Source organism: Diorhabda sublineata, chromosome 6 (assembly GCF_026230105.1).
Source record: "Diorhabda sublineata isolate icDioSubl1.1 chromosome 6, icDioSubl1.1, whole genome shotgun sequence".
In the NCBI taxonomy this organism is placed as follows: domain Eukaryota; kingdom Metazoa; phylum Arthropoda; class Insecta; order Coleoptera; family Chrysomelidae; genus Diorhabda; species Diorhabda sublineata.
In genome coordinates, this window is record NC_079479.1 from 30652227 (window position 1) to 30664433 (window position 12207).

Sequence of the window (12207 nt, forward strand, 5' to 3'; positions counted from 1 at the left end):
TTATATGAAATTTCTATTTAATATCAATAATTAAATTAACTCATAAAAGTGGCAATCACCGAAAAAGTTACGTACTGTGTCAAAATTAACTTGTGTGTCATCCAAATTATATTTCCTCGAAATCTGCATACCTCGTTTTTAAATTACTTGATATTTATTGTAATAATTTAACCAGAACTTGTAGAAGATTCATCATTATATGCCGTATTGTACAGCTCTTGATTATTTTTAAAATCGTCACTCGCGTTTATTATAATAAAACAGAATTTATGAATGAATAATTCATGATGAAATTTTCTCGAAAATTAAGAAAATGGTAATTTTATACTTACGTGGTCCCCTCGTTTTTTGGCTCTAAAAAAAAAGAAAAGTCATCCGATTTCAATGATTTTTTTAAATCTTCGATTATGACTTTAAATCCATTGAAATAAGCACTTGGCAAACTGCGATTCTAAAGTAATGATTACGTGAAAGATTTTTAGGACAAAGTTTCCGGAGATTTGGCAAAAGTAACACGGAGAATATCTAGATAAACCATTAAAAAACTCAGCTCTGTTAGTTAATAATAAAATTTTTCTCTAGTAAAATTCCGGTGTTTATTTGAACGACCCTCGTACTACTAAACTTATTTCCGAACACTACGTAACTTTTAGACAGAGATAACCAAACTGTAACTTTCTTTGTATCTCGTTCTAATATAGAAACAAAAATGTTTACTAGGTATTACTATGTCTATCTATATATAACATCGGATATTTGTGTTTTGTGAGCTTGAAAGTTGCGTTTCAAACACAAGATGGAGAGTTGAGGTTATGTAGGCATTTATTTCAATTTGTTTAGTATATATTTTCTCTCACATTATTGGATGGTTGAACAAAATCGGAATATTTATTATTACGCAATATAAAAACTATAAACGGGCCCAAAAAGCTAATTTATAGTAAAAAGTATAGTTAAAAAGGAGTTCTTTGGTGGTATCTGTTTTTTTATTTAATTAATCGATTAACAATTAATGTGTGGTTATGTTTTAAAATTTGACACTTGACACAAAATTCACCGAAGCTTGTTCTAATTGATTTTTGAGGATCAAGCTCATATAAGCGGGAGCCCATAGGTTCCGTACACAAAGTGCTTAATAAGTTGGAAAGCAACTATAATGTGATAGTTGAAGTTGAAGAATAAGAACGGTGGATATTTGGAATTAGTTCCTAAATTCGGATTGTAATAAACAAAATGCAGTGAAATAGTTAATTTATTCGATTTTATAAATACTACGGGCGCCACTGGAATTGGGCGCATTCTGAACTTTTCTCTCTAGATGATATAAAAGCAAAAATTCGTAACAATTAACATCAGTTTCAATCACGAAGTTACAATAACAGATTTAAGTGCATCAAAATGAGTTTCAAGGTAATTCCGGTTTTTTTATATTTTTGCGTTCAAATGTTTTATTCGGCTTGTGATTTGAATAATAATTTATTATAATAAAGATGTAATAGAGTGAATGAAAAAATATATAAATTTGATTCATTCGCTTATTTTTTTTTAAAATAATTATTTTAGATAGCATTTTATTTACGCAAAAGGTAGAGGGTTTAAGAGTATTGAAGGTATCCAAAACACATACTTTTATTCACTATTAGACTCTTGTACAGTCAAAATCCTTCAAATTTTACGCAATATATTCAAAAATGTTTTTACTCTTATTAGAAACCATGTATATTTCTCCAAATTATTTCATCTTCAATTGGCTTCTTGAGAAAACTTTTGTGCTACAAATACACCAACACTCACAACTACAGGGTATAAAGTATGTTTTGATTATCGTCTTCAGAAGGTAAAGTGTTAACTTTGAGTCTCTGAAGACGATAAATTGGTTATAGGAACGCGCGACACACAGTTTAATTGTTCGATAGTTCCAGACATTCCAATTGTTTTTTGTTGTTTGCAGCATCTCTTAAAATGAATGTATTTTGTGTTTATTATATTCTATTTTGATTGAAAAAGATCACGTGAAAATGAAACCTTTTTGACGAATTATATATGTAATACTCCTTTATGGACAGTTGGTATGGGAAAAAACGTTCCCACAATATTCATTTTCTCTTTCGTTCCAGACACTTTATATATAAACTGCGCATGCTTGAGAATGGGACAAAACCATACTTTTGACGTTTGACATTTAATGTTTTTCATTTAACACTTAATATCTAGAGGGCGTGTCATAAGTAATAAACAAATCGTAACTTTTTAAGATTAGTCTTTAATACTATGAATTGCACATCGTTTTCTCTTTGTTTATTTTAATTAAAACACTATTGAAAACAAAAGAATAAATAGCAGTAAGGAAAATGTGTGAAATTAAAGTGGAAGTCAGAGTTAATGAGCGAACGGCACAGCGAAAAGTCTTGTTGTGTGTTTGGTAGAATAATGAAGATTTTGTGTACTTCGAAATCATAGCTTATTTATGCATTTCCAGCAAAAACAAACTTTTATAGAAAAATAAGGCAAATTAAGGTTATGTTAAGGTCATATTCGACTAATATTTAGGTGTATTGAATTCTAATTTTTGTATTGCATTTTATTGCTAATTTTTTATATCACAGTTTATATATTCACGATACGGTTCTGTCTTTATTACGTTCGAAACCAAAAATAAACTTTTTACTTGTCAACTTTCGAATACCCACTTCTCTTTTTCCTATTTTTAATTCAATTTATTTTGTACGGATCACTTTATCTACCGTGAAATCACAAAAATTCCTTTGTTTTCTATTGTTTATAAAGAAATTAACGGTAAACGCAGTAATTGTTGCGTTTTTGTACTCTCCATTGGAAACTATTCGATTCTTTATAATTACGAAGGTTTTTTTTGAACATTAATAATATCAAAAAAATATTGTATGCATTGTAATAGTAACCTTAGAAAAACGAATCAATGAAACCGTTTCCATAAGATTTCGAATTAGTTCACGTATTTACAGTGCCGGCTTTAGCACTCTGGGCCAAATTTTTATGGCGCGCCTTAACCGCTAGTCAAATCTATACGAAAAAAGTCAAAGGATATAATGAAGTAACCGTTTTTTTAATGACTATTTTTCTAAATAACTATCTGATTAAGAAAAACTAATATCATGTTATTGCAATGGGAAATGGAAATTTTCGACTCGGTACCTCTTAAAATTTTTGCCCAGTTCACTTTTCGAAACTTTTTGTTAGAAGGAGATAAATAATATGTTCCTATTATTCGGATATTCGCGATTAGACACCGCGTTCCAATCTCGTGTTTTCAACATAATGAATTTTTCGAAATTTTTTGAGATTTTTCAGGCCTCGCTCAAATATCTCGCCAGCAGCGCCCCTTTATGCATGACGCCCTATTTTGACGGCGCTACTGAGTATTTGAACAATGATTTCAGAAATTTATTTTTTATTCTAATGAGTCATAAATTGTTATATCTCGGCCGAAATTTGTGATTAACTTATAAGAACAATTAATAAATTTGACGTTTCGCTCGCTGTTGCCAACTGCTCTCACTGCACTTACCAAACTAAAAACATTTCAGGGCCGGTTTATCAATTAAAATTAATCTATAAGTATTATCATTCAGTTAGTTTTTTTGTTTGAATTAACGTATCTCGACAACTGTACAGTTATGATACAATTATTTACCTACAATTCGACATCCGAACATCATTAAATTGGAATTTCTGAAACCGAAGGATATTTATAATGAACACACTGTTTATACTACTACTACACCAACACTCTCAATTTCACTGCCTGACAAACGTTTTGATAACCAAGTTATCGTCTTCAAAGACTGAAGGGAAGCTGTCTCTAAGGATTATGTAACAGCTTCACGTCGCTCCTTGCATATCTTCAATTGTTTGAAACAGTGCAAGTTATTTCTGTCAGTTCCTCCAGGACGCGTCCCGCTTTTCCTTTCACAGCTTCAACAGACTCAAAACTTGTTACTTTTAATGCAGATTTGACCTCAGGAAAGAGGTAGAAGTCACACGGTGCAAAATTCGGCGAAAAAGGTGGATGGTCTAACACTGGGATTTTGTAATTGACTAGAAACCTCGTGATGAAAAGTGGCACCAGTTTTGCACACTTTCGCACATTAAAATTTTCATGTAAAATTGGCCGCATAAACTCTTTGTCAATTCCCTTAGATTCAGCAATCGCACGAATACTTAATCATACGGTCAGATCGAACAAGTTTACTGACTTTTTCGCTATATTCAATCGTTTTTGACGTGGAAGGGCGACCCGAACGTGAATCTTCTTCTCGGCCATCTTGAAAACGGTTGAACCACTCAAAAACACGTGGACGCGACAAAAATTCATTACCATACATTTATTTCAATAAATTATAATCCGTTGTGTTTACATCGATCATTTTTACGACAAAAAAAAAAACAAACCCCAATACAAACGGATGCAACGGCTATACTGGTTTGTCTACAAGCACGGTAGGCTTTTTATAGAGTACACTTCAGAGCAGAGCTAATCTCGTTACTTAAGCCACAAATTTTTCAATTTGATTCGTGCATAACACGCAGTAACTTATCGAAAGACTATCCATTTTTTACTCGAATGATATACAGGTCAGTCAGATGTAAATTTGAATCAAATGAACCCGTTTTTGTACGAGTGGATAAATGTCATACGGGTCCGGTCCTCCTTGCTCGCTTTGCGCATGCACTGGAACGAAACATCGTCTGCGCGGTCAGCGCTCGTCAAATGTCGTCAAACGTCCCTGGTAGATATTTTGTACTTGATTACTTTCTCAACCATCAAATAATGTGCGTTAATATTTACGTGAAAATATATTTTGTGATGATAGGTAAGTCATTGAAATAAGTAAAATGTGTAATATTTAGATACATATACGTATCATATGACAACGAAAATATCATCAGATCTGAATTATTTATTATGCAAAGTAAAAATGAAGATGAATTGAAAACTGGATTATTTAGTTGTCCTGAGTGTCATGGGACGTTTTATACGAATGAAATTATTTCTAAAATAACAAACAATGTATCACTATATCCGTACAATTTATTAATATGTTAACATTAAGTACATTTTAGAGGGAGATTTAGCACACAGGATTAACATTCATTTAAAAATTCTTATATTTATTGTGTTTATCGATCATCAGCCTTGAACCCAAGAACGCCGCACTTTTTAACCTCGCGAAATTTGAAATACTATTTCAAAAGTACCCGCCGAGACGCAGCGCATGCGCAAAGCGAACAAGGTGGAACGGACCCGTTTGACATTTATCCAGCCGTGTTTTTGTTGCCGTAGTTCATGTCGATACATTTCAGATTTCACTATTGATCGTGGCGTATTTTGGAGGTTTGGCAGCACGGGAAATTCCAATCAAAAGACAAGTAGATCATACGACTTTAAGCAAACAGGATCACGTGCCTGCAGAAACCGGTTTTCTAGCAAATCCAGCAGCTGCTGTTCATGCTGGAAGTAAATTTTTCCAGTAAGTATATTAAGTATAAACTCTAGTTTTGACGATGATTGTTAATTTTTTTTAAATAGTCGAATGTTATTGTTCACCTTATGGTTCATTGCACATCGACAAAAAACGGTTTTTTATATCAATTATAAAGTGAACTACTCGCTATCCGTTGATGCATTTATTCCACGACGTAATTAATGAATTGCTGTCTGTGGTAGGTAGTATCTGTGGTTCGACGCTGAGCTTTAATTGCGATTTTTGAACTAATCATATCAAAGGCAAAATTAATGAAATGACAGATTTAGTTTTAGGTCTCATCCGCGTGATTCGCGTTTTTTGAGATTAAATGAAATATTGAGTTAGCGTTTCTAAATCCGTTGCCCGCTCATAAAGTGAACGCGTTTTGTACCGGAGACATTTGAAGTGAAATATTGCGGTCTCAGTAGCGTCCGATTAGATTTTCTATGACAGGCGCGGAATATAAATTAGTCAACAATTTTCGGTATGTCGATGTGGCGTAATTCAAACATCATTTTAGACTGTACGTATATCCAAAATCTGCCAGACGGGAATTCGCGAACTAAATCAACTAACAGCGTGTAGGGATGGGCAAAATAATCGATTAATCGATATATATTTTTTAAAATAATCGGTAATCGATTAATCGAAAATAACCAAATAATCTAAAAATATCGATTAATCGGAAAATGTCGCCGAGACCGCTTGCGGCCGAGGCGAGATAATCTTGAGGTCGTTAAAAAGTTTCGCGGCTATGGCATACACACTATTTTTTCGTACAATCGTTAAAATAATCAATTTAACGATTAAAAAATTTATTTTCTGAATAATTATTTCAACATAATTGAATATCAGAATCTTACTTCCAAATATCTTCTGTAGGTTCATTATTTGGTTTGTTTTTATTGGGAATCAAACCATAATGTCTTCTGTATGTTCCTAGTGGTATACTCGCTCTTTATCTTGTTTTTTTGTAGGAATTAAACCACAATCGTTCTTTTGAAGCTTTATTTCCGATTTTCGAAAAATCGAAAATTGATTATTTTCGATAAATCGATTATTTTTGATTATTTTATATAATCGATTATATTTTTTGATAATTGCCCAGCGCTAACAGCGAGTAGCAATCGTTGTATTTTGTTATTTTTGAACTAAATTAAATATTAATGAGAGATATTAATGCCCCGAACTTATTAAGCTTATCGCTGCGAGCGATCGATCTTGAGATATCGCATACTTCAACCCTTTCAATAAGTCTAAACGACTTATAACCCGGTAGGGGGTTCGTAAAATTGAATCTAGCTACGAAAATGTTAAAAAAATCACTATCTAGTGGCTATAAACAGACCTAGAACCGTGTCTCTTCCTGCTAATTGCTACAAAAAGGCGATTTACACTTCCCATTCCAACATTAATCTTCTTCACACAGACAGGAAACAACCCAATTCAAGCATAGGAAACAAATAACCAAAATCCCTTGCTAAAATTCTCAAAATTCACCGAATAGTATTAGTAGTCCAATTTATAGGTACATATATAGTCCTAATAAATTCGATTTTTCTATTAGGGATATTTATGTAGCTATGGACAAACCGGACGAACTCGAATTTGGTCACGTAAGGGAAACGCCTAATGATTGGGAGCAACGATATGAAAAATTAAATTTGGAAAATCTCAATAGACAAGGAAAGGTTACGATCGTTTTATTAAATATTTACTCAAGCCTGACATTTGTTGCTGTACATGTTTTAAGCCTTAACTTGCATCTGCTTGTTAAAAACTAATGAAAATGTGCTTATTTATTTATTAATTTTACGCTGCTTTGGCATAGTACGAAACGAACTAAGTTGGAAACCACTGGTAAAATTCATACTGAACATACCGTTTACACTAACACTCACAATTACTTTCAATCTCTGAAGACGATAACTTGGTTATCGAAACGTGCGTCAGACGGTGTAATTGTGAGTGTTGGTGTAAACAGTGTGTTCAGTATTACTCCATCGCAACAAACATTATTAAGTTTAGGACCTGGCTTCAAATAACTTTAATTTTCTTTGGTGTTTGAGAAAGCAGGTTACCAGGATTTAATTTCCGATCTACTATTAAGGATTAGATGTTCTTTAAATTTGTATACATGTATTAATTGTTTTTGCCTCTATGAATTTTTTTGCTTACATCACAAAGCTATTGCTTATCTAAATCTATGCTAATGCCGCTAATAACTAATATGTTTCTTTCTTTTTACTAATAGATACGCTCACGTTCCTGCTAAAGATCATGTAGAATACGGGCACAAACGAGGAAACGACCATCATTTCATTGAACGACATGAAAAAGAACATCCTCACGCCGGAGAATTTAAAACTAAAGTAATTTTTATTAATTAAATAGTGATTTTTTAAAGGTATTCCATGCCACAATTTTGTATTTTTACATCGAAATTAATGCAAAAAAAATTTGATTTAGAATGTACAATATAATACAATTCAAAAATATAATTATGGGGGTATCAGCAACTACTAGAATCTTCACTACAATCATTTTGAACTAAATTGTTAGGTTGTATCAAAACATTAACTCATAAATTGCTTTTAATGCTTTCCATCATTTTTCGGAGTAACAAAATAATCAAATATAAATATTTAGAGTACTTTCAACTAAAAATTCTTTCTATCTATAGGTAAGATGGGGTGACAAACATGGAGGATATGGCGAACATTATTGGGACTACAACCATGCTGGACATGATCATGATGGTGAAGGTGATGAGAGCCGTCAAAACTCTGAGTATGCCGAATATGAAGAAACGAAACATGTACCGGTTATATCTTCCCCTCAACAACAAACCTCAAGAGATAAAAGAGAACCTACACCATCGAATGATGTTGAGTTTATTAATGATAAAGCCAGGTCTTTAATACTTGATGGAAATGTTAAAAAACATGGAGGAAATTATAAAGCCGTGAATGATAATAGAGGAAAAAGAGAACAAAATAGAATAAATAAACGAACTCCTACGAATTTTGGGCAAGCTTTGGTTTTTAATGCTGACGAAGGTGTCGTAATAGATGAACAAACGGGATTACGCTATCAACTGAGCCCATTTTAAAAAGCATCGATATCATAAAATCAAAACTACATGAAGACTTCCTAGTTTAATTTTTTTTTGTTACCTAGTTTTAGTACAAATTTTTGTAATAAATTTATATTTTTAATTATTGTTTTATTTAAATAAAATTATAACCAATTTACAGAGTGAAAAGAGAGAATTGAAACAAATGCACTATAACCTCACTTTCCCGGTTGAAAACTCTTCCTCAGGAGGTGGAATTCGGCCTCAGTTAAAGTATTAATATCAAATTTAATCCCACCAGCTTTTTAAATAATGACGTTAAATTAATAATAAAAATTAAACAAACTAAAACTTTCCCCGGACCCGATTATCCAAATTATATTTATTACAATAAAAAAATTCTATCAACAAATAAATTTATTATACAAAAATAATAAATTCGCATCAACTGTGTATCCTAAAGAGCACAACGAATAAAAAGCACTTAAAAATTAAAACCAACTCAGATTCCTATATCTCTAAGACTTATTTACGGAAATCCGGGAGGGTTGCAGCCTTCAACTGGATTCCAAGAAGATGTTAGAGTTGTAGAATTTGTTGCTTGTGATGTTGGATCTTTAGATGTGGTTGAAACTCCCCATATAAAATGGGAAAGGAAACGGGAACACAGATAGTAATTACTGAGGAAGGAACGAGTAGGTAGAAAAGATTTGAATAAGAAGGATCTTAAACTATTATTAAATTTTCTTAGTGCAAAACGAAATTAATAAAGATAACTGGAATTTTTGTGAGTACTATAATAATAAAACAAGTTAAAAAGATTTTTGAAAAACCCATCAGCTTATAAAGAACAATATCACTAAAGTTTTATTAACATTTACTTTGATTTGAACACTGGAGTGTAGATAGGTAGAGGAAGATTTCGAATACATTCCGAGGTTTTATTTTATTTCTCGGATGGTATGGGAATCGATAACAAATTAATTTCTTTAAAAACTCTAATGTTATTTACACTGATTTCTAAATCGACTAAAAAGATTTTCAAATAGACATTTTTCTGAAGTTATAGGGCATATAATTACTCAGTAACCATTAATTACTTTAAAAGTGTTGTTTGTGTAAGTTCCATTTGGAAATAAAAAAGAATCAGTACAGATACAACAGAAAGAAATTTATTGGACAAAAAACTAGCACAGTCAAGTGAGATTGAGGCCTTGATCAAATATGTCCCAGCCAAACTGAGTTCTTAAGCTTGCAGTACAGGATCAGGTATTGCTGTACTCACCAATAGATAAATTAATCAATGAGAAAGATATCAGGGTTTTGTGTAAATTACTAGATATTAGAAAACAAACACCTATGCTGATTCTGTGGTTCACTATATTCTACCTAATATTTCACATGAAATTATTCTGAAATAATTTAAAGCCCAGTATTTTCTTCTCATATATATTTTATTTCATGTACATTATGTTTTTTTTATTTTGATATCAAATTTGAATATTCTTCTTCACTGATTAGATGAGTATTCCATGAATCATTTTCACTTTGATGTACTTTTGGCATCATTATGGCTAAGTAACCGTAGCTTTTAGGATCTTTTATCAAAAGATTTGGATCTTTTATTACTGCTCCGTTTATTTCAACTAAATATGCAGTAACTCCACATCTGATGTTCCTCAATTGCTTTTCACCTTCTAACCGTACACGACACATAATAGTATCAGGTCTTAGAAGTTTGGCCCCGTTTTTCTTCTTACCAACTAAAATATACATATTCTATATAGATCATTTGATAATAATATCACAATTAAAAAACATTTATTATTCCTCCACTAATAAAATGATCTCCTTACTTATGTCGTCTTAGGCAATAATTGTGAATTACATCACAGAATATGAAATTATTATTATATCTATTATCGAGTTTGATTTTCAGAACTTAAAATAAAAACTCATAGTATACTTACCAACCTTAACATTGCACCTAATTTTTTTATTAATTTCAAAATTAATTTCTGCAATTCGTTTATTGCTTGTAACAATATCATTTCTTCTAGATAATGTTATCAACATCAATTTGTTTGTGTGGACTCTTATACAAATATCTTCATTCTGTCCTAAATTATTGGAATGAAGAAAATATCTATTCTCATATTGTTTTTCATTGAAGAATTTAAAATTATTTATACTTTCTTGAGTGATACTCTCCAAAATTGGAATGTTTAATTGCTCGATTTTGTTTTGTATTAAAGTATTTGTGTCAATATTGTTTTCATTATCCATTATTAATTGTGTAGGTTTGGTATCTATATCGTCTTCACATTTAATGTTATCATCGAATATGTCTATATCTGTATGTAACTGAAAATTATTGTCCTCAAATTTTGTTGGTACATTTTCTTCTTCTAGTTTAAAACAATGTTTCACCTCCATGAATTGAATGGTAGCAAATGTTATGCAAAACACAAAAAAGCTAACCTTACTTATAAATAAAAGACGCACTAATTAAAAGGATCTTTTTTCTTCTTCTTTTTTACGCAATATTACATAGAATAAATTTATCCTTGACTTTCGTATGTATATGTATTAGTAGCCTCATAAACTTACTAACAATACAATACAACCCTTGATGTAGTTAGTATCAAAGAATTCTTCCACGAGGCATAGGACGGTCTACTTTTATTAATCCCACACAATCCAAATTTACTACGAAAGTGCTGTGATATTTTATGTACCTATCTCTGTTATCAATATTGCTAATTTTTGACTTATGTTGGTGTACAGATTGACTTAAACCTTTTAATATACCTTAATATATATATATTCTTCAACAAACTTTATGTTCTTTGACTCACTTGTATTTATAGCAATATTTTGTTTGTTAAATCCCAAAATGATAGTATTACATCATTGTAATGATGATCAATCTGTTCAACTGAATTAATGTTTTATTTCTTTACATATTACACTTTTCACTTTATTTGTTAGAAAAATTGTATTTTGTCAGTTTTCATTTAATAGTTATATTGTCTAATTTTCTTTGGTTTAGTTAGAAATGTATGTAGATATTATTTTGTAAATAAACGAGTCCCAATTCTAAGATGCTTTTAATGGTGAATTCAGGAAACTGCGAAATCGGAACTGGATGGAAATAACAACAGTTTGTTTTTCTGCTTAGGGTATATTCTGTGAAAAACTACTTATACTTCTTTTTTTTTGAAACGGTCTGCATATGATAGATAAGAAGTGTCCATTTTTGAAGAGAACTTAGATTTAAATGATACTTGTAGCTCTAATCAGGTAAACGAGAGGATTTTTTTCAGATAATCGACCTACCGATTTTAAGACAAGTCAACAAATACATGTGTCTTACATCGTTGCCACATGATATTTTTGATATTTAGTAGGTAATACTAGAATATAAATACTTTTTAGTTGTAGATCTAATTTTATGTCATATTATCATCTTTTTGCTGTCATATAACGTGAATGTGTTACTGTTATAAGGTTCAATGTGAGTTGGTTCGGTGGCTAGATTTTAACCTTTATTGATATAAAAACATTACCTTCTAAATTGTATAGTGAAATGGGAGAGGAATACATGAATGGGATGGATTAAAA

General features: G+C 31.3%; 2 protein-coding genes across 3 annotated transcripts; one reads left to right on the forward strand and one right to left on the reverse strand.

The window, feature by feature from the left end:
• The first annotated feature begins 1369 nt into the window (after positions 1-1369).
• LOC130445368 (uncharacterized) lies at positions 1370-8726 on the forward strand. 2 transcript variants are annotated; one of them, XM_056780955.1, is made up of 4 exons: positions 1370-1410; positions 5344-5510; positions 7075-7198; positions 8191-8726. In XM_056780955.1, exons 1-4 carry the CDS (start codon positions 1399-1401, stop codon positions 8617-8619), a joined length of 732 nt encoding a protein of 243 aa, XP_056636933.1. In that variant the 5' UTR covers positions 1370-1398; the 3' UTR covers positions 8620-8726. The 2 variants fall into 2 exon arrangements, with proteins under 2 accessions (XP_056636933.1, XP_056636934.1); XM_056780956.1 differs by lacking the exon at positions 7075-7198 and adding an exon at positions 7762-7879.
• A 1220-nt stretch (positions 8727-9946) lies between these two features.
• Positions 9947-11545, reverse strand: LOC130445220 (protein Abitram). Its single transcript, XM_056780771.1, has 2 exons — positions 10554-11545; positions 9947-10346 (listed from the first exon to the last, which is right to left on the reverse strand). The coding sequence occupies exons 1-2, from the start codon at positions 11017-11019 to the stop codon at positions 10063-10065; spliced, it is 750 nt and encodes a 249-aa protein (XP_056636749.1). The 5' UTR covers positions 11020-11545; the 3' UTR covers positions 9947-10062.
• Positions 11546-12207: the final 662 nt, after the last annotated feature.